We start from the raw sequence: 24,529 nt of genomic DNA, 5'->3' as shown, positions 1-24,529 counted from the left end.
TTCAGCCAAGTAGAAATTGGGTTTGTTAAAAACAAAGTGTCATACAATTAAAAATGGTATCATTTAAGTAACATTTTGAACTTAGTTTTAATAGATACACTATATACAGCAAAAATACCAAGAAATAGACAGATTTACCGTTTACTTTTTTAAATAAGATAAAAAATGCAACATGCATGCTTCGTATTTTCAGCAGTAAATCACCAAATTTAGCCATAACGCTGTTTTAATTTTAAAAATTGAAAAATGAGCATAAAAATTGCAACATATTTAACAATTAACATAGCTTATATGCTATATCAAATCAAATTACGTAAGAAAACAAATAAAACGCGTCACAAAAAGTATGCGTTGTCGTAAGGATTCGAATCTGCGCGGGAAAATCCCAAAAGATTTCTAGTCTATCGCCTTAAGCACTCGGCAAAGGCAACTTTACACAGGCTCTTCAATCTTCAAAGAAATCGCGGGTAATCATTATGGGTGCGCTACCTTAAGCTTTCTGATGTAAATTTTGGACGTGGCTTGTTCCAAGTAATCGAACTCAAAGAAATTGCTGAAATAGTCCACTGTCACTAAGTACTCTTTGTTGTTGAATGTGAAAACGTCCGTTGCTACTTTAGCCCATGGACGATCTGGTACGTCGTGGCTGATAAGCGGTTGCTTACACTGCTTCCTACCGAACGACTGGCATGTTTCACACTTGCTGACGTAATCCTTTATTTCTGACGTCATGTTCGGCTAATAAACACTGTTGCGTTCTCTTGCTAGATATCCTTCAACACTATTGTGAGAATGAATATGTTCTAGCGCGTGTTTTCGCATCAATTTTGGAACCACTACGCGATCTCATCAGAATATAATTCCATTTTCGCATGAGAGTTCATCGCGCACTGATACATATGGCTTTGCTTCTGGTGGCGTATTTGACCATCCGTTGCGTATTTGATCAATCACGATTCTTAGGGTCGGATCTGCTAGTGTTTGCTTGCGTAGATTGTCTTGTTTTGCTTGAGAAAGCACAAGATAGTCCGTCATTTTTGTACTTTCAATCTCTTTTTAACTCCGAGAGTAGAACGCCGTCGAGTTTCGTTGACCCATTGCCATGATAAGCTCTTGAAAGCGTATCCGATATGTATATGTGTTCGCCTTTCCTTTACACAATGTCATAATCGTACATTTGCAGTTTGAGTAGCATCCTCTGCAAACCCTGAGCTCTGATCAACGGCTTTTTGCTTATTATTTCAAACGGCTTATGGTCACCCTCTACAGTCACTTTCCGACCATATATATATATATATATATATATATATTAATGAAACTTCTCAAATCCGAATAGCACAGATAAGAGTTCCTTTTTGATCTCCGATTTTGACATTTTTCGACGTGCAAATGCAACATGTTGTCCACCTTGAAACATCACACACCCCAATCCGGTATCGGATGCATCACATTGGAATGTAGTTTCGAGCTTTGAATCAAAATATCGCAGCACAGGGACATTACACAATGCTTGCTTGATCGCGTGTAGTGCTTCGTCATGCGCATGGGACCACTAGAATAAGTTTTCCTTGTGTGTAAGCTGACGTAGTGGCTCACACATGTCACTTAGCTTGTGTAGAAACTTTGTCAAATAATTGACAAGACCTAATAGACTCTGCACACCCAGCTTGTCTGTTGGTTTCGGCATGTTCATGATTGCTTCAACTTTCGCTGGGTCCGGTTTAACACCTTTGTCCGTTAATAAATGACCAACAAACGGAATGCTTGTCTTATGTAGCTGCAACTTATCTTTGTTTGGCTTGATGTTGCGTTCTATGCATCGTTGCAACAATTTTTTCAAGTTGGTGTCGTGGTCTCTGACGGCTTCGTCGTATGTTGAGCCTTTGCCGTAAATAATTATATCGTCCGCTATGGCGCATATTCCACTGAGACCACTAAGGCTTTCTTGCAAATACTGCTGGAAGTATTCCGGCGCTGGAGATATTCCAAACGGCAATTTGAGCCAACGTTACTTCCGTAAGGCGTTTCAAATGATGTTAAAAAGCTAGACTCCTCATCTAATTTGACATGCCAAAAAGAATTTACTGAATACTTTTGCTTGTGAGAGCTCTGGTAATAAATCTTCAACCACTGGCATCAGGTAGTGGCTACGCTTCAGCGCTTTTTTAAGTGGCTTAGGATCGATGCATAGACGAATCTTTCCAGTAGCACGTTTCACAATTACCAAACTAGATAACCAGTCAGTGGGGGTGTCAACTTTCGCAAGTGTCCCATTATTCTCAAGTTTATCTAGCTGCTTTTTAAGCTCAAGTTTCAATTATAACGGCACGCGTCGTACAGACATTTTCACTGGTTGAACAGTATCATCAACGTTCAAATGAAGAGGCTTAGAAAATTCACCTTCACCAATGAAGACTGTTGAATATTTCTGTTCAATATCATGCATTGACAAACAATCAGAGTTGTCCACAGGGCATATGTTATGATATTGAATTTTTATCAATTGCATTTCTTGTATTGCTTCTGCGCCCAGTAGCGGGGTCGCATCTTTATCAATCACTAAAAATTGAACAGTGTACCTAGCATGTGTCTTTGGATGTTTTATCATTAATTTGCATTTCCCTTCAGCTTTGATCACTGATTTGTCATACATTCTCAATTTTGACTTCTAGAATTAGTGACCGTGGAATGATATTTGTTGTCGCGCCCGAATTTAATTGAAATGTTATTGTTTTACCGAGTTTCACTAATAACATGTTTCATAAATTTTGTTCTTAAAACACTTTCCTGCGTTTAGTGTTAAAATGTCATTGCAATTCCCATCATCTGAAAGGTCACGTTGTTTTTCATGGCTTTTGTGTTTTGATTTTCTGACTGAGCAACATTCCGACGCAAAATGATTAAGTTTTTCACATTTTCGGCACTTTACTCCGAAGGCCGGGCACTTATTTGGCATGCAATTTGTTCCACAATAAGGATATTTCTTTACGGCTGACTTTCGTCCTCTGTGATTGTTTTGCTTTTGTTGCGGCTTTGATTTTGGTTTTACGAAATGCACATCGTCGGACACACCTGACGCACCATTGCTAATTGTCTTGATTTTTGCACTTGAGGCTTCTGCGCCCCTGCACATATCAACGCATTTTTGCAAAGTTAATTTGTCTTCTTGTAAAAGACGTTTACGCACATGTGTGTCGCGTTTTCCGATAACCAATCGGTCTTTGATTAAGTCATCGTTCAATTGTCCGTATTCGCATGTATTGGCAAGTTGGCGTATTTTTGACAAATATGTGTCAAATGAGTCCATATCACCTTGTACGCACGTATGAAACAGGTATCTTTCGTACGTAGCGTTGGCCTTCCCAACACAGAATGCTTCAAATTCCTGTAGAATGACGTCTATGTCTTCCTGGCTTTCGTCCTGAGTGAATGCGAATCCCTCAAACACGTCCATAGCTTTCGGTCCTATGCATGTAAGGAACGTAGCGGCACGTCAATCCTTTGCCTTGGCACTCAGTCCTGATGCTTTTTCGTAGTTAATCCACGAGCGCTTAAATGTTTTCAAGTTTGTGGTAATTTTACCGTCCATGTCGAACTTTCCTGGTAACGGTATGAACGATGGCATTGTCGCTGGCGCTGCTATTGCGACCGCTGGTGGTGGTTCATCACCCATGGCGTAGATCCAGATAATTGGCACAGATAACAAAATGTTTTGAAACTGTCTGAACGGATTAATCCAATTATCAGCTATCTTCTTACACACTGTTTATGGTGTACTTAATAAACTACACGTATGGTTATAAGTTTATTATACATCCATTATAAATATATTATCAGGCAACTTGATAGTGTGCGTGCATGTGGTGAGCGCTAGCAATAGACTGAGTAAACTGCGGAGGCATGTATGTATATACTAACAGAGTGGCACGGCGTATGATCATGCATTCAATTTAAGGGCTATACTGTTACAATCACTATTGACTCTAAAATCTGTTTTTTTTCTCGTAATTTTATAATAAATAGTTTTTCATGTTTGTTTTAAATATTAATTCCCCGTAAAATCTTGTATACAAACATCTGATATTGAAGCTAAAGCGTCATAAACAACAAAATATCAATACAGACCACCATTGTACACACATATCAAACATGCGTGTTCTAAACACTGCCTCATACTTGTTTCTTAAAAGGTTGTGTCAACAATGCCGGTATATGTGGCCTATATACAGAAGTTATGAGGTTTGAGAAAAATGCAGCGGATTTCGTGGAACCTCATGTCCTTGGTAATAATATAGATTGGTTGGAGATGTTTTTTCTCTTTGCCGCCGCTAATATTGACCTCAATATTATCACCATTTACTGCAACCGTCCTTTTCATGGGATCGGTGTCATTGCATCTATCACCCCCAGAACACGGACGAACTTTCTGATTCCGCGAAAACATACCCCAGAGCTGAACACTAGAAATAAGACAAACAATTCTATCTTTGAGTACCGTTTTGTAAGGCATATTTGTCATGAAGTAGTATTCGAAGACCTGTAGAGATTTCTAGATTATGACTAGAGGGTCGATATTTTGTTGGAAGTCTCCTTCAGCTTCAGACAGGCAATACCGAATCGGCAGGGAATTATGCATATTTTGCATCAGGGGAGCCAGCACCTTGGACATTCGTCAGTCAAATTTTTGCCTATGATCAATATGTACTCTTTGGACAAATCGTGCATTATGTCAACATTAGACTTTGTTTGCAATCATGCCAAGAGGAACAACCTTCCTAACATTGTAACGTTTGATGAATCCATGTTTTGTAAGGCTACGTCGTGGAAGGAACCGGTCTCAAAATCTTGCGACTGTGTATGAAGAAAATGCAATGTGTACATTAAGAGCGGGAAAACTGTCAAGAGGGCTTTGCGAGGCCATTTTCTTGTTGACAAGTGCCCACACAGCCAGCTTATAGCCGAAATGAAACAGGAAGATCCCGAAATTAATATACTGCTGGATCAGGCAGGGGAGTTCTATTCTTCCCTTCTTAGGGGCGAGACAATGCTAGCTGATGCCACATGTTTTGAGATTTCATCAAACTCGATACAGCTACAGAGAAGAACAAAAATGAACTTGCCAAAACATCAAAGATATGAACATTATGGCTGAATTATCAGCTTATGGTAAGCATGACAAGGATTTTGATCAAGGTGGATCGTATTGGGTGTTGGCTGATGCATTTGCAGGCAGTATCAGATTGTCTATCCCTCTTTGCTGCAGCAAATGAGCAGCCTAGAAGAAACGCACCCAGACGTTTATCGAGATTCCCTGATGGTTGTCACGTTGTTCGTAGGAGCAATCAGTGCCGGACTAGGCTAAGCAGTGATCTTGTCATTTGGCAAACATTGATGAAGTCTCCAAAGAACACAGTGGGTCTTATTGGTGGCAGTGGGATGACCGAGAAAATGCAAACCTTTCAACCCTATCTGCACATGTAACATCCGAGTACAATTGTACCATACATGATTTCACATACCTGGTATATACTTCAAGCCCACAACACAAAGACTCATGTTAGGCGCGCATCAAAAGAGATACTCCTGATCTCGAGAAAATGCAGACACATATTACAAACTGCTCACCCTACACAGCTGATCCTACTAACGGAACATTGTCAATGAGACAGTGGCTGGGTCAGATGTGAACGTGCATGCATTTCAAGAGGTTGGAAACAAAATCATAAGATGCGTCACGAGTGAACGTCAAAAAACTAAATGGCTGACGTGACGTCAACAATAAATGTTCCTCATAAAACAAAGCGTTTTAAATATATTAAACACCAACGATTTACCTTAATATTTGGTAATATAGCCTTTCGATTTTATTACACTCTGTATTCTTCTTGGTAAGCTCGAATACAAGTTTCTGATATATTCTATGGGACTGTTTATCCAGATGTCCCGAATGGCTGCCTCGAGCTTATGTTGTATGTCTACGATATCAGGTTGATTTTTTAGTTGTCATTTAAGTCTATGTAATACGTTCTCTATTATATATTTAAGTCCGGACTTCGGGCAGGACAGATCATAGAATTAATTCTATGTTCTGTTTTGAACTAGCATACTACCCGGGCTCTATAAATCGGGGCGTTGTCATCATGGAATATGTACCTTCAATCCTGGAAATGGCGAGCTACAACGAGCCAGAGATTATCATCTAGGATGGAAATATACTTTTCAGCATAAATGGTACCCTTTAGAGCAGTTACAGTACCGACACCTTCGTATGTAATGCAACCCCATATCATCAAACTGAACTCAGGGTTTGGGGGAGTTCCGAGGCAACACGGTAGCCGTTCTTTGCCGACTTTTCTCCAAAGGAAAACCTTATTGTCGGTCCCGATATCAACTTTGCACTCGTCACTGAAGACCACCCTTTTCTAGTAATGGTCTACAGTCCTCCACCTGTTTGTTCTGCACCAGTTTACGCGATTTTTTTGGTTGATTTCTCGAATTTGAATCCGTTTTACAAAAACTCGCATGTGATATCCTTTACTATACAATTTTCTCTGAACGGTGCGTCTGAAAACTGTAGCGTTCCTATTTTGATTGAAAACTCCAGTTATGTCCGATAAAGTTATTTTCCTGTTTTTTTTAACGATCCGTACAATGCCCGACTTTCACGTTCATTTATTTTTGCAGGGGTTCCTTTTTTCGGTAAGTTTTAACACTATTCCGTGCGCGAAATATATATTTATAATCGCTAAAATTGGTGATTGTCGTAGACCTGATTGAAACAATGAAACAACAGCCGTTTTTGAGTCAGGGGTGTTCTTTCCTTTCACCTACCATGACTGTTTATGACATGATTTCGGCGGCAGATAACGTCATTTTCTAGATACAAATACGCCATGATGAGCGTAAAAAGATAATTGATTATAGGAAGGGATATAACCCATACATTTTTATTTCATTTGAACGTTGTTTATTTGCTACCCTTACCAATGCAGCTATTACTCAAAACGTACATGACGTTCACTTATGGCACATGTCTGTATCATAGGAAATTCGGCATTTGCTTATACATTTAAGAGAAAAGATAGAGCAGCCAAAACTCTTGGGAATAGATCCGCTGTAAAGATTGCTTAAGACCGTGCTATCGATCATGCACTTCTATTACAGCGTTTTCTGGTAGTGTCAAAATCCCCATCCCCCTTCAGTCTTTGAAGCCAAGACAATACTGCGAAATAAATCTCCATCCCCCTTCAGTCTTTGAAGCCAAGACCATACTGCGCAATGCAGACAAGCCTGATATCATTGAGGCAATTCGAGGTCATGCTGAAAACGCATCAAGTGAGGCTGTAATAAACTGTATTCTTGAAACCGATTTAACGTGAGAGATGTTGGCTCTTTGCTTCATGAAAAAAGGGGCGAGTCTTATGCAGGTTTCACTGTAAGGCGTTATGGACAAGCGACAGTGGTGTTGATGGTTACGAAAACGGTCCTTCTATCAAAGACAACTCACACCAGAGACAAGGAAAGAACGTGAACTCTGTTGTGAGTATCGCCAAAGAAACAGAATGCTCATGCAAAAGGGGGGGACTTTTTTTCTCGTAACAAAAACAAGGCAGGCATGATTGCTCTGATCAGCAGAGCTCGTACTTAACGGGTATGTTATGTCGTTGTGTCACAAGGGGATGCAGACGTTGATATTGTAAAAGCAACAGTGAAACGATTCCGTCATATCACCACAACATTAATTGGCGAAGAAACCAATTTTGCTGATCTTGCTCCTGCATTTCTCCGAAAGGGACAATAAGATCATCTACTTCCGCTCTGATGTAAACAGTCAAAGGAACACAAAGTGTATAATATTAATCTTTTTGAAGAACTTTTAGAATTCGAAGTGTGCAATGAATTGCTATTTGTTCCTTGTTTAACCATATTAATGATTCAAATTATAGACTTGTTGCATTATTATTGACAGGTCTATTACAATATCTTGTTTACATATATCTTCATTTCTTTAGTATGCACGCTTATACAATTGACAGGATGAGCATTTAAAGTATACATGTACCTGTTTTCAGTGAAGTGTTGTTTATTAAAAAGAAATCCACACTTTTATGTAAGTGTTGATACACGTTCAAATACGAGCTTATAGATATTTGAAAACCGGTATTGCATTTAAGTTTTGTATCGTATTCTTGTTATATTTTCAAAATGTCTAAAAAAAATGCTGAACTTTGGAAAATGTCTCTTGGAAGGCCCTCTACTAAACATGTACATATGAGTTCGGGTCACTGCCCAAAGTAGCCGTTGTAACTAAAACTATGTCTGAACACTAATTTTAGCTCCCAGACAATGTCACTAGGTTAAATCTTAGAAAAACCTTGTAACCACTGTAAACACTTCTATATGACTCAATCTTGATGAAACATGCTTGGAATTATGTTGTGTAGTCGTTTTCATTGCAAGCATATATACAATCTCGTGTTGTATGTTTCTAATTTAGGAGTTAAAATAAAATCAGAGCTATGATTGAAATAAGATGAAAACTCATTTGTTTCTTTCGGTTCTCGTGTCAACATGCATTTCAGCACAGTATGATTTGAAATATAAAGATTTGAATTTGAAAATCAACTTAAACATTCATTAATGACTTTATATATGTATTGGTAATGCCTCGTGTTAAGTTAATTATGGAATTTTTGTTTCCGAGTATTTCTCGCTTACTATAATAACTTAACCAATTATTAAAAAATAGTCACTAGTCACTTCAATATACGCGGTGCACCAGAGAACTGCTCGTGAACAACGTATGGCAAAAATCAATTGTTTACAGGAAGATAAAGTCCTCGGGACAAAATATAAGATCCTCTCAACACACAATTCGCCCACAACTAGAACCATTGACCATTAACAATTGCACGTCATGAATATTATGACAGATTCCGGAACTGGTGATACTGCAAAGGATTGGCGACTTTTCAGAGGCTTGAGTACACGGAAATAAGTATTATAATCTATTATAGCAATTTACTGAAAATGTGTACCAACAAATCTTTATTAAAACCGATTGCGAATTTAAAATTATACTCATAACAACACAAACTAAATGAAAAAGTAATGCTATGTTCGATTTCAAATTTTATGGTTGATGCTCCTCATAAGTGACTAATAATGCACTGAACAATACACGGTTTTCTAAAAACACTATTAAACGATTATCTTCTTAGTTCTTGATGTTATGCTTACTTTAATGTGATTGAATTGATTATACTTATTTTGGTGTGTTTCGTCGCTATGTTCTTAAGACCAACTCAACAACGTAGTTTAAAAAGCATTGTATACTTATCTAACTATGTACATTTCTTATAATATACTTTGTTTAGAATTTGTTCATTTAAACAATAATCGAAAATTATATTATCGACATTTTAATACAGACCGCATGAGTTGATAAATGTTTAAAGTGAGCACATATGAAGTGTCTTCTTACTATATGTCAAACATGCATTGTGTGACACTGTTTGTTCTGACTTTAATAGTCGTTAACATGTGTTTTGATGAATTGCGATTGAATAAAATGTTAATACAAGTTAACTATCTGCATTTTTTGTTACAGTTATCAAATAAAAGCAAAACACATTAAAACATTAAAACATACGCTCTTACAATTGTGTAAATAAAGCAACACGGCGTTATGCAAACACAACGATTTATTAGAATCCTTAATCGTGGCTTTCGTTACTGTTGATTAAAAAATGTTTTATAGAAAATATAGTTTAAAGATTTGTATTAATCAAATGACAGCCTACACGTTTGTAAGGAGTGCATCAAGCATGTATACATGATTTGGCATGAAAAGATAAGAAGTCAAATCAATTCTTTGAGATTGCGTTTTTATAAATAAACGTATATTAGTATTGCGTTTTCACCGTCCCATTGACGGGTTTCGTTTACTTCATTTAGAAAAGTATTGAACATTTATGATCTGCTTAGAATAAATGTACTTTTCAAAGCATTTACAATTACTAGATGGCGAATTTGATTTTGTTTCAGTTAGGTATTTGTCATCGCTTTGTGTAATAATTTTTTACGAAATTGTCACTTGAGATTGAACCATTTAAAAATTTCACCAGGAAGCTGGAATAATTCTTTTTCAAGGAGCTCTTGGCAATCTCTTCCATTTTACAATAATGTTATAATGACAGGAAGATTATGACCACAGCATTTATCTGAGTATATCCTCATGTCTCAAGAGGCAACTTGTGATCACATCAAACCTTAATACAATAGACACTGCTCATACAATTTGGAGTACTTCTGAGGGATCGGATGTTTAAATGAGTTGTGTACTAAAGGGGAAGTAAATAAAAAATCTATAATCAAGAAGTGCATTTTGACACGAAACTCGGTTTCAAATAAGACAGCTTTGTTTGTATCATATTTGAAACAAGACGACATTATTATCATGAAGGGCAAATGGATTGGATTATTTCTGATAAGTTCGACATAGGCGTAGTTATAAACAAAGCGGTATGAATATCGCAATGTCTAAATAGTAGAAACCAACTATATCGAACACATTGAAACAAATCACTGATTCAAAATAAATATTACTCTCTTGATAACCTCTCATGCCTATTAGATGTAATACTTTTACGATTTACTTGTAAAATGAACACTATCTAGTTTTTGCACATTATCAAGCGATATAATCACGAAAAAAAACGCGCGGCTTTTAAAATTATTTAATAAAACACAACAATAACAAAAAATATAAACATGATTGAACGACCTCACAGTCATTAAAAAAATGGCATCACATTTGTTTACAAAATAAAACCAATAACAAGTGTTTTTGTATAAATAAACTATGTAAACAATGATCGTAACTACATTTTATCCATATAACACACATTATCTTTTCTGCTTACAGTATCCGGAGAATGGATAATTGCAACCTTGAAGATATGTATGACTATACTTTTTATTGATCCACACAGTACAAACCAAACCGCTGTAGCATAAAATAAAGTAAACCATAAAACTAAAAAAAGTCTTTCAGAGAATCAAGTTATAATTACATTAAACTATAAACTGCTAAATGTTCTTAGCTATTGATGCCAATGTGAAAAAAATCACGTTCAGAATATTGCATTTATCATGCTTTTCTAAAAAATATTTACGCAGTTCAACACTGATTCTTTTTATTCGCATATAATATTATCTCGATGTGTGAGTCTTAACTGAATCGTGTATAGTAATTATTATGATGTGTTTTCGGTTCCGTAACATTGCGGTGTGATGAAAGTACAGTCAGTCGGATGGTCATATATGAAAATCGTGAGAAAATGCCCATTACGTTGAACAAATAAAGTATCGGGGCCAAAAAGAAGGGGTTTAAAGAGAAATGCTACCAACATTCTCATCTAAAAAAGCTCGGCCCTACGGTTTAATATTTGGACTTCTACAAAGCGTAAAGAAATAAAGACCTGTGGTACAAACTGGATCCGCGCCAGGGATTACAATGTTAAAATTGCACTGTAAAGGGAAACCCGTCTTGCCTAAACCCTGAAAGCTTTTTAACGTTCGGGTTGTATTATCATATAAAGGTTTTCTTCAAAACATGCTCCTTGAATATAAAAGAGATTCTTGAGGCGGTTCAACCATGCAATGTTTAAGCTTTTATCTATTTTACTATCTTAATAGCGAGCTAGTCTGATGTGTTTAATAACCTACTTGATTTCCAAGGTTACATATACAAGCATGTTATTCTAAAATTGTTTCGGAATATGACAATTAGTAGGTAGCGCCTGAATACAAAGTTAGAAAGGATGTTATTTTTTATGAAGTATTCGAACTCTACTAACTATGGCACAAGGAATTGCGTACAGGCAAGAATATTAAACGTCCTCATAATTTGTACAACTCATTACAAATACTAATGAATTATAATCAACAAAAAAATAACAATTAGGATATATATATATATATATGTAACTCTATTTAATTCGGAATAATATATACTTGCCCCAAATGAAGGTTCCTTCTTTTCATATAACCACTTTGAGAATGAGTTACAGTTTTATAAAACAAAATATTGTTTTACTGAACATTTAACAAAAACAATTTAATGGCCTTAACGCTCAATAAAATACGCGAAATGTGACATATAACCATGTCATCAGATACCACAACATATATTAACCAAGCAGCGCACTATTTTGACTGAATAAATACAAAACATCAAAGAAATGTTAAAAGGAAACTGTTTATTTTAATGATATTGTTAATAAATAAACCGCACAAAAAGAGTCCAGAAAAGGTTGATGTGCGTACATCACCATGTAGGGATTCCCCAGTATCGAGTGGATCCACTGCAACCCATATACGTTGCATCTTGTTAAGACGAACAATTACAACATTTGTACCCGTTGCATGTTTCCCGTCATTTGCCGGGAAGTAAACAATTGTTGAAAGTATCTGACCGTCCGCAACAATGTTGAACCATTGCCGATGACCTTGTGTTGATTCTAAGGACGCCGTGAGCATATAGACCCCGGATACTGGAACTGTGAATATTCCTGTGCTACGGTTGTAAGCATTTCCGTCGTTTATAACAACGACTTCAAATGTGATTGTTTGGTTTGAACTCATGTTGTACACCGACTGTTGCAAATATACTGAGAACGCCACATTCTGCCTTTCTGAAACAGTAACAACTATAAGATATTGCATGTTAACCAATTATTTGTTGAGTAAATATGTTATATTAAAGGACTATGGTGTTATACAATGTTTATCGCATAGGTTGAATTTGTGATTTTGTATTCATCGCGATGTAAGACAATAAACGAATGAAGTGCCACACACGATACACCTCCGAAGAGTACTATTGTTGAACTTATTTGCTTAATGTCGATTTCAGCAAATCAAATATACTCTTGAAAGATTCTTTGAAAACGGATCAGTTTAACATAAAGTAATGAATCACATAAATAAACGAACCTCATGCTGTAAAAAGACGCGCATGAAGACTTTGTAAGACGTTCGCAATTCTGTAAGTGTAATATTGTGTGTGTGTTTAAAAATTAAGCAAGTTTTTTCCAATGTCGTAAAGAACGTTACGTATATGGATACAACACACTTGTCCACTTTCCCATCTGTTGAAGTGAGATACGGATTTCTTATGAATTAGCTTGCATGATATAGTGCAAAAACCCATTTTTTCAGTAAGATGTAAAGGTATACACTAATTACAAAATATTTTGGTTTTGATTTCCGATATCACAAAGATATACGAGGATAGAAAATAGCATCACCTATTTTAACATCAAATTAGTTGCATATGTCTGTGTAACCGGTTGGCGTCTGGTAATACACATTTACCCCATAGGCTAGTCCTCGGCCATGTGAAATGTAAACTTTTAGCTGATCCAGTTTAATTTTCAAAAACTATCGATCAAAGTCATAATTACTTACGCGACACACTTCAAATAACGTAAACCAAGTGATATAATTATGGGGACGCTATTTCATAAGTGAGTTTAACACACTGTGTGTCATTTAAATATTTAAGTATGTTGGCACAAAAGGAGAGTTTGATCTCAGGGCGATGAGCGGACTAGCAGAGCATATTTCTTAAATTGTTTAAAACACATCTCTATGTCTGATCCGTATGTTTTAAAATGCTATCATATTAAATAATATTTTATAAAGAAAATAATTTACATGTAGTACTATTTCATCAATAACGATAATGTGCGTCAATTTGTATTAAAATAAAATTTGCTTCTTATCTAACTTCCTTGCAAAGCGTATTTGAACATCTATAGTTTTTCTATACATGCCATCAGTGCCTGATATAGATAGATCTTATATAACGATTAAACATGACCTTAATAATACTAACCTAAACAGGGTTTGTTATAACACAGGTCAGTGACTTGAGGTTGTCCGTCGCAATAACGACCAATGAAGGATGGCGCTGGATTGTTGCACGCTCTATTTTTTGTTCGCAGCCCGTCTCCACAGGTGACTGAACAAGAACTCCATTGTTCCCATGGGGACCATCCTCCGTCTAAGTAAACACAAAAGATACAATGCCGATGTGTATTGTTATGTCCCTTTCTTTATTCACCTTTTGCTATATGCACTTATTTATTCAATAACTTTATAGTACATATAACTGCCCGTTTCCTGCATGTATCAGTTTGGTTATCTAACAATCTCATTCACTGTATTATTCAAATCTCTGAATACTTCAAGAGTGTTTGTCTTGATCTACATTGATCGATATGTACAATGCATAAATAATGCAGTTGCATAAAACATCTCTTAGTTATTAAATTATTAATAATATGTTTCCCTTGCTATTTATGACAAATGCAGATATATCCTCGGGCCACGCTAACCCGAGTCACCATCAAATCTGCGACGCGTCATCAGAAGTTTGTAGAGGTATACAATATTTATGACTTTAAAGTATTTTTAAGAAGCATGTTTATGACGCCTTACACGACATGTTCATATCATTCAAACGTTGCTTAAAGACGTATTGCTTGACGCTTTGCTAATGTTAAGAAGTGTATTTGTATTTAGCAACTCCTTAAATTTTATTACACAATAATTATTATAAGTTTATTATTTCATTTCATATATGGATAAAAATAATTGTAATACTGTATGAACTAAACAAAGTGTAAGTACTTGCGCAAGCCGATTCATAGCATATCCTATCATCCCTGGAGTCCCCAAAACAGTGGTCTCCACCTAGAGCCGGGTATGGGGTGTCACAGTCCCTGTCACGTCTCTGCAGGCCAATATCGCAAGTGACTGAACACGATCCCCATGATGACCATTCACTCCAGCTACCGTGAACTGCATTGGAAATTCAAGGAAAGTTTTAATGATTTTTTACCGTGCTTTTGTATTTATTATCCTTATTTGTTAAAGCAACGTTCAGATGTCTGAAGACTTTTATAATTATTGTTTTTTCCTGATATTGGTAATATATAGAGAATATATGGTTAGTGACTTTTGATATCATGTGATATCAGACGAGTCTGATATGGCGTAGGATAAGGCGAGGCTTGCCGAGCCTTTTCACACGCCATATCGGACGAGTCTGATATCACATGATATCAAAAGTCACCAACCATATATTCTATTAAGTATGCCACATTTAAAGTAAATATGCAAATTTTAACAACAAAAAAACACAAAAACAAACAACCGCTAAATTTCATTGATGAACTGTAGTAAAACATGCATATTAGTAGCAGCCTGATTACATCCGCTAGCCTCTATGCATATTTACTCATAAAAAATAGTTCGAAAGTAAGCAACAAACAATACAATTTAAACGCACATAATTTAACAAAATAAAAAAAAATGAAGCGAAATGTCGATACTTAAAATTACAATTTCTGCACTAAAAACACAATACCAATTCTTTTTCATAATAACACATTCGACATGTACATGTACTTCCAAGTACACGGTAACCGCTATTTTCAAAGCGAATGTGTAGTATGAAATATTCAAACAATATAGACAATACCAAATGGAACAGGATTTTAATGTAGTGCGATCATTGAAAGTGATAAGAGTGATATTTTTTTCCAACTTGTCCATCTCCGTAGCATAGATCTACATTTAGTTGTGAGCTTTAAACGTTTGTCCCGAAAAACAGGCCTTCGCGTGCGAAGTTGAAGTGGGTGGGGAACGCGACTTCTTGTGGATTTCGAGTCGCTGGAACTTTCATAGGAAGCTGCTTTTGTGAAATATTCAGCGAGTTTGCAAGCTGTGTGTTTGGAGTCAGAGATATATATTGCTGCGATTAATGATGTTGTGTACGTTCCTCTGACCAATGATCTGCATGATATCAGTGGGAGAGCATCCTGAATCCACATAGTCTGCACAATATGTTTCCTGGTCGAGGGTTGGTAAGTTTCATCGTTATACAGGCACACTATAGTTCTTCTTGAATGCTCTGAGCTTTTATAAGTACATACGTACAGGGTAAATAGCTGGGAGTTGGATTATTGCAACTAATGCACAATACACATGGTTTCATTATCTGTGCTATTCTTTACACCCATTTTCATGCTGATGAACCAACGATCAGTGCCACTAGTCCTACTGTCATTGGTCTGTGTGCTTGTTGAAAGTAGAATGGGTTGTTTAGATTCGATAAGCCATGGAGCTATTTTTTGGATATAGTTTCTGGCATTGGGCTTTTTTCATCTTTGTGCAGCAACCTCTGTCCCATTATTTTGTGAACAAATGAGTTTCACACTGTCCAAATTGTACAAAAACTGAGTCGCACACTGTTCACAATTGTGAAAAATGGGTGGTGACTATTCAACATTGTGAAAAATGAGTCGCACATTGTTTAAAATTCTTGAAATATCATTTGCAAACTAGTCAAATTGTGAACAATGAGTCGATTTTTATTTTATAAGTAGTTGTGCAATGAGTGTTAAATGATGATTTTATAAAGGTTTCTTATTTTCATTTTCAGGTTAACTAGACTACCAGACTACCCGTGTGAACAAACATTTTCAAAGATGTGGAAACAAAAGCAGTTTTATGTCAAAAATTTATTTCGGACAATTAAAAATTGAATATTTCATGTATTATTAGATATGGCAGGTATTGATTAAGAAGCATCTTAATTATTTAAAAAAATCTTAAAAATTGAATTGTTCATGTATTTATATAATATAAGTTATGGCAGGTATTGACTAAGAAAGCATCAGTATTATTTAGAATTTTTCTTTGTCGACATAAATGTATTGTGTATGATATAACCTTTTTTGCCTTGCTATTTAAAGAGTGACACAAAAAAGGGAAAGCATTTGCATCTTTAAAGTATAAGTTGTCCTGAATTCTTCTTTTGATCAAATCTGTCATGTATACTTTTTTATTAAAACGTATTAAGTTTTTTTTGTTAAGTTTAATGTTTCTTATTTTAAGTTATTATGCTGTATAATGTGTGTTCTTTTTAAGTGAAACAAGTGAGGCCCACATTTGTATTTGTTTTATTTATCCCAAAGATGAATGCTAATTTCTTTCATGTTTTCCATTTTTTATAAACTTATTATATGATATAAGTTTTAATTAATACTTACTTTTTATTAATTTTCTAAATACACTATGAATGTTTCAGTTTGTTTACATTTTAATGAGGTTAGCGACATTCCAAGCCTACAAAAAAGTAGTTCTCAGATCGTGTTCTCAGTAAATGCGCAGTAGTGGCATAATCAAGTTAAATTATTCCTTTAGATATACTATTCCGCACACCGACTGATCTCGTAATCGATAGTTAATGCATGAATTGTGACCACTGATAACAGCTTTATGCTTGTGTCAGCTTGATTTGTTAAGCATATAGTGCAAATGCGTTATCGTTCCAAATAAAGACGTACTTGGACAAACTGCCATAGAACACGTTTCGCTTGTAACACTACTTCCTATACAATCTTGACCTCCGTTTTGTGGCGCTGGGTTGGTACATGCTCGATCACGTGACCGAGTTCCATTTCCACACGTGACGTCACAGACGGTCCAGGATGACCACGTATTCCAGTTTCCGTCCACTGAAGTATTAATATTAATTTCTTTCCTGTCTGTGCCTTCCATGTACTAGTAAAAAACTACGTGTTTTCCTTAAAATACATTCTTAAAAATTGTATTATATCAAGACGGTATTTTAAATATCAATAAACCATATTTATTTAAAGATATGTGCGAGTTTAAGTTGTTAACTATAAATAACTTAAGAAAAATCAAATATAAACATACACATAACTTCACACATTCCACGCACCAATATTGCAAAGGTTGCAGAATTTTGGACAAACCATCTTTGCTTTATGAATATCTTCACACACATTGAAAATTGAGCTGATTCTTGCACAGTCGATGCTTGGGTCGTCTTCACAGACAATAGCTGCAATAAACATAGCAAGACAAACACATACAGTTCAAACATCATGCTAAACTTCATGAACTTTGATATTCGTATACAGATTGAGCATCATTATGATTCTTAAGTTTGTTGTATGACATTTTTTTCGTAAAATATTACAGACATTCATGCACGAATATATTAAACATAGCATTTTAAGATCAGGTATTAGATCTGTACATAAACTAAGTTATTCTTTCCGTAAGATATTACAAATATACATGCAAGCATGTTATTTACAGAGTATTTTAAGTACAACAATAGGAGTACAGACACTCAAACAGCATAAATAAAGTTATATAACATACATTCACATACAATGTATATGTTCTAATATTTCAAGAACTATACCAACTAATTTGCTCATACATATTATACGGTTTAGTTGTAATTATGTATATCTTTGTCTGTAATGTATTGCACATTCGAAAGGTTACTTAAGTGCTTAAGTGCTTAATCGCATTGTGTAAAATACATTTAAACTGCAGACTTTACAAAGTACTTTGTGATTTAAATATATATATATATATATATATATATATATATATATATATATATATATATATATATATATATATATATATATATATATATATATATATATATACAGTATCTATATTATGTGTTGTGTACGATAAGTCTTACTATGGGAGATGTTTTTATAAGGAACCAGTCTCTTAATTCATCATCTGTTTTAATTGTTGTTTTGTATATTTTTGTGTTTTTTATGATTTTTACAAGTCCAAAAGTTGAAGGGATTCTGTTTTTCTTCTGGGAATGAACAATATACCGTTTAATTTCTAGACACACAGTGATTTAAAAATTCATGTTTGGGGTCGTTATTCCAAGTATTAGATCCTGACATTTGATATAAATAGTTAAGCTTGGTATTCTCCTATTAATAGTCTCAACAACAAATTTAACAATTTATTGGAAATATGTACAGTACCAAATCAAGTGCATACTATTTTCTACTTCATTATTCCAAAATGTACATAGATTATTGGCAATATTTTTCATTTTAAACTTAAGAGATTTTGTTTCTAAGATTCTGTACACTATTCAGCACTGAAACCCTCTAATATATTTATCTTTTGTATGGTTGCAAACGAGTTCATGTACTTTTTTCCAGTCGATATAAAACAATTTGAATTCCATATTGTTTTACAAGCTTGAATGCCTTTGTTTGGATTTATATTTTATAAATTTGTTTTTTTTTTCTATTGTGCGCCTTACTATTTTCTTCATGTATGTTGGTAATTTAGGTCAATGAGTTTTATTGTCAAAATTTGGCATGTTTCAAAATGTTAAATATATTTACTTATAATGTTAATTAATCCTTAGTACAATACAACAGTTACTTTTTGTTCCGACATGTTCGTTAAAAGGTTCTTTAGAACTTTGGAAATAAAACAATTTATTCCTGTCAGAATATCTCTCCAAAAACGAATACCCCTCTCATGTATACGTTTAATACAAGAATGGCTCTTGTCAATTTTAAAATTACCCTTTGTTACAGGCAACTTTTTTAATACACAATACACAGTTTTAAAGAACATCGAGCCAACATTGTTTTTTTCAAGTGTAAACATAATTTCTCTGCATACATTTTGCCAGTATTAAACATAGTTTTGATATCTATAATCGATTTAACTAGTGTATAACAATTTCCCTCACCTGACAGTAATCTTTAACGCCATGTTATTTTCACGTATTTTTCAAAAGAACAAATAGCTATCATTTAAGCCCACCTTTCTTAATAATTACACTAGCTTTTATTTTGCTTAGTCCTGCCCAAATGAAGTCCTAAAACGTAACACACATATATTTGTAGGCACAAAGTCACAAATATACTACAAAGAGATTCTACATATGTAATGAATAACTAACGGGGTGTGATAATACATAACAATCAAACAATAGCAATCAAACACGTGCGTTCAGTTAAATAATAGATACGTTATAAAATCGTTATAACGTTATAAAAAACATATGTTATGATTTACAATAAGGCAATAAATAACTAGTTCATTTAATTAATTTAATTACATACGATTGAAAATAAAAACTCACAAATCGTTTTAGAATTAAAAACAAAATCGTGTAGTATCGCACAAATACGTACATAACAGCATGGTTAAATGCATAATAACTCAAACAAACGCTATAAACAAAAATACTTACGTTGCGTGTGGTTACAGATTCCTATGTTGCACAATGAGCTGGAACAGCATTCTCGACAATAATTGTGATCGAAAGAAGATTGCCTTCTAACTGGACCGTCAGGGGATCGACCAACCGGATGAATAGAAGAACTCAGTTTGCTACAATCCTAAACAACATTCAAACACAGAAGTAATCAATAATTGTGTTAATTTTAATAACTGATACACTGCTATTGTAAACATTGACGATTGCGAACACAATTGCTTAATGATTCAATAATATGTATTTATATTAAACACTGCCACTTGCACGTATAAGCGAAACTGTTTAAAGATACATGTTTCATCAAATTACATTGAATCAATTAATATTATAATAACTTTATAATATATGTGTTGATTTGTACTGGGTCATTTTGAAAACTTAGCATATATACTTACAACTAAATAGACTTGATAATACAAAGCAACTGTCAAACAAATACAACAAAACTTTAAACATTGAAACGATGTAAACTTTACGTTGTTATCACGACACGACATCGTATACGATTTTTGAGCATTCGCCTGTGTCATGACTTCCATGAAACACGCCTAAAAGAAGAAATGCAAATAACAATCGGTAAAAGGTCGCCGTATGTGCGTAGAAAAATGCAGATAGAACGGCGTTTGTATCTTCATTGCCGTGCAATAGGTAGGGGTTAGAAAGATTTTCACAAGTATTTGTATACAACATAACAAGACGCGAACAAGACTCTATTCATTCATGATAAGAAGCACTTATTCATCGAAAGGAAGCACTTAAAAAAATTTCCGAGGTTATGGCTCATGTACCAATCAGAATAATTGTGTTTTCTACATAATACGTTATATGCAGTTACACTTGTATCAATTTGTTTTTGATAACTTACGTTACTTACCGACGAAGTAGTAATTAAGTCAACTAAACATTAAGGCAAATTATCACAGTATTGTTTTATACCTGATTAGCTGCACAGGTAACGGCTTGGTTACACACATTGATATTAGAGGCATTTCGACAGCTGTAACATTCCAAAAGACCTAAAAAAAGAACAACAATACATTGTTAGATGCCGTGTTTGTTGTTGGTTACGCATGTAAAACAGTTAAAATTGTATCACAAATTGTGTCAATAATAAAACGATTGAAGATTGATATTTGTATTGGTTACCGTCTATTGTTCATGAGACATACTACATATATAATTTAAACGTTACTTATATATTACTTATAATTGTTATTACTAAACCTAAAATTATAATGTTAATATATCTATAAAAAAGGTAAACATAATTGACATAAAACATCCATATTGATACCAGTGTCTGCTAAAATCTGTGTCGCTGCAAATGTCACAAACCCAATATCTACAAGATGAATAAGAAAATAAAATAAGGCTCAAATAAACAAAGAAGCATTATCTTCGAATGTTCAATATAACTAACAAATAAATAAAACTATTAGTCTAAATTGTATCGGTTGACAAAGATAACGACCATTTGTCAAAGACATAACTGTATTACTTAAAATCAGTTATTTTATTTTGTGTGAGTGCCTTCAATAAAGAAGCCTGTTTTGTGCTTGAAGTGAATAGAATAAATACTGTTTGCCATAGTATATATGTTCCTACATATACATTTTGAATATAAGCCATATGTAATGGTAAATGCGTTTGCAACAAATTAAGAATAAACTACATTAACAACTTACACGTTTCCATTTCTGCCTGCTGATTAAACTACATTAACAACTTACACGTTTCCATTCCTGCCCACTGATACTATCTGAAATGTCCTCTTTCTCTAGCCACTGACTTATCAAGAAAGTAGTAACGTTTAAAGCCCAATAACCATTCTCCACAACCACAACTGTTTTCGACTGAACACAATTTGTTTGTCTCAATTTATTATTTTTTCCTTTCTTACACATTATTAAACTGTTGGCTATATAGGTAAGTTGTCAGAATTTTAAAACTTAATCAATATATTTAAATCAATGTTCGCTTGACCATATGCACTTGAGTATATTCTTATACTTTTATGCAGGATAATTTTGAAATATCCTTACGAGTTTGATTACAAGAAAACTATGATCAAACCAAAGATGAGTCAATTAATCGACCTATTTATCAATCCGCATATCGCTTTAAATATAAGCATGTGTATTTGATGTAATAAACTGTACAAAGTGGCAAATGTAGGTACTGACATATTTAACAAAAAGTAACGTTACTCATTTTTTTAATTATGATGAAACTACAATAATAATTATCAATTTTCAAGCAATAGAATTAATTAAAAAAAAATGGTTAAACTGTCTAAAATACTAGCCTCAGTTTGTATCGTTTATAAGGTTTTTAATGCACTTTATATATCGCTCTTCATTGTATAATCAAGTGATAATGTTGATTTAAGAATTTAAGAATTTAAGAACTGGAGTAGATTAGATAACATATACCAGTAGCGGGAATATTACATTAATATAAAGAAGTGACATATTTTCTTGAATGCAGATTTCGGTCTTTGCCTCAGTCTTCACGAGCAACTATTCATACTATGCAAAGGTACGATTGACCATTGCAACTCGAATGTGACCAATAAATCCGAAAATATATACGGAGACAATGTCATTTTTGTGAAAGAAGTCGAGCGGCATTGCTGTCCTACGTGTTTCGTTGTAAATATTGTTTAGGGATGTATTCGATCAAATGACTACAGTATATTACCACAGTTGCTTTAACGTGAAACCGTTATCAGCCATATACAAATGTGTCTAATAGGAAGTCACGATCTTCACCGGTGATTTTATTAGTGAAAATTCAACAATGTGGTAGATTATAATAGCGCGCTTTCGAGGATTGGCCTTTTAACGATGAGTGGCTATTCTTTTAGACCTATTTAGCGAACAATAATTAAAATTGCTGTTATTTATCACGTCGATTAAAAATTATACTAAACAGCAATTGTTATACCGTAATAAATTTGTTTCCGATGCATGTTTAAATCAACTTTAAATAATAAACCTTATGCAGTGAGTTGTATTCAACACATAGTGTAAATGTCGAAACGTGCTCATCACCTCTAACACATTATCCTGAATCGTATGCATCTTTAGAAACGCATTTTCGCTGGCATTCATGCGACCGTACAAGAACAAAACTGCTTCCTGTGGTAAGACAACTATTTAAGACGATTGTTGGCCGTCCGCGAGAATTTTTAACAAAAAGTCGATACTGTGCCTCTATTTCAGATGTGGAAAAATCATCGTCAGTAAATGAAATGATAGTTATTCAAGTGTTTCTTCTTATTTGGATGATAATAAATTCCACGCGTAATTCTTTGCTTAGTTGTTGAAAGGGGAAAAATATAATTAAGCCTATCAGCTTTACATTGCACATTGATAACAGTTAAGTTCCATTATGTGGAACTGCATAGCATGCAACTGTGCATGTATAAAGAGACTAAACAGTGGCATGATTCAATTGCTTCAATGCATGTAAATATGACGAAAGTGTAATACATTACAACTTATTTATGAGTTTTCTTATTTGATAAGTCATAAACTTTACGAGCTTGAATGCTGATATTTTGGGAAGCACGACCTTCAAACACTTGCGTTGTGTGAATACAAGTCACGAATTAGTGTGACTATGTTAAACCGTCAGGGTAATTCAAATTCATAACGGCTGTCTAACTAAGTGAAGGAGCCTTGAAGAGTCAGGCAATTTATTTTTTATGTTATATAATTTACGAAAAACGTGTGTCTGTTTTATCTAAATACATAATGTAGTTAGATTCTTCAAATTATCATATATGTATATACATGAACCAGTTGTGATAAAGCTTTTAATAATATGTGTTCATTATATAATTCATAAACAACTTGCAAAGCAGTAAAACAGAAAAACTTTGTACCAGAAAGGTCTTAAACAGGAGTCAATAACACAATAAGACGTACTTATCGCTGACAGCATTTGAATATTGGAAATATGACAACACAAGGCGACATCAACAGAGCACGAATCAACCCGTCTAGTATGAATATATTCACAAAGTACATATTTCCTCAAAATATATAAAGAGCTGACAAAAGAATTAAACAAACGTTTCCAAACGTTGAGAAAAAGCACAAGCATAATATGTATACACAGTTCAAAGCCTTACACATCGTCATTGATTAACATATAGTTAACATTGACATTATAAAAAGAGTAAACGTATATACAAATATGTTTTAACTATTATTTATAGGCATAGAATTAAATCAAATCAATATTGTTTAGGGAAATAAATCTTCTAGAAATAAATGACATAGAAAACAGTGCACATGATACAAAAATTAAACATATGATATTATAGTGCACCAGGGAATGAGTGAA

At 34.3% G+C, this 24,529-nt stretch overlaps 1 protein-coding gene across 1 annotated transcript; it reads right to left on the bottom strand.

The window, feature by feature from the left end:
- Window positions 1–1,552: 1,552 nt before the first annotated feature.
- Window positions 1,553–21,931, bottom strand: LOC127878288 (uncharacterized). The gene is made up of 12 exons (XM_052424808.1): window positions 21,862–21,931; window positions 21,471–21,518; window positions 21,113–21,192; window positions 20,653–20,724; window positions 20,150–20,297; window positions 17,825–17,947; window positions 17,424–17,594; window positions 14,701–14,871; window positions 13,904–14,071; window positions 12,480–12,698; window positions 3,313–3,465; window positions 1,553–1,974 (listed from the first exon to the last, which is right to left on the bottom strand). The coding sequence occupies exons 1-12, from the start codon at window positions 21,869–21,871 to the stop codon at window positions 1,553–1,555; spliced, it is 1,785 nt and encodes a 594-aa protein (XP_052280768.1). The 5' UTR covers window positions 21,872–21,931.
- Window positions 21,932–24,529: the final 2,598 nt, after the last annotated feature.

This window comes from Dreissena polymorpha, chromosome 4 (assembly GCF_020536995.1).
Source record: "Dreissena polymorpha isolate Duluth1 chromosome 4, UMN_Dpol_1.0, whole genome shotgun sequence".
Taxonomy (NCBI): Eukaryota; Metazoa; Mollusca; class Bivalvia; order Myida; family Dreissenidae; genus Dreissena; species Dreissena polymorpha.
The sequence above is the reverse complement of the archived record's forward strand: the minus strand, read 5'-3'. Positions and strand labels throughout refer to the sequence as shown.

Bases quoted from the DNA above. Each gene is read 5' to 3' on its own strand.
- LOC127878288 (XM_052424808.1), bottom strand. The intron at 17,595-17,824 runs GTGCGTGGAATG...TTAATACTTCAG, and splicing joins CTGCAACCTTTGCAATATTG to TGGACGGAAACTGGAATACG. The intron at 3,466-12,479 runs GTCAGATACTTT...TTACATGCATAG, and splicing joins GTTCAACATTGTTGCGGACG to GACCGAAAGCTATGGACGTG.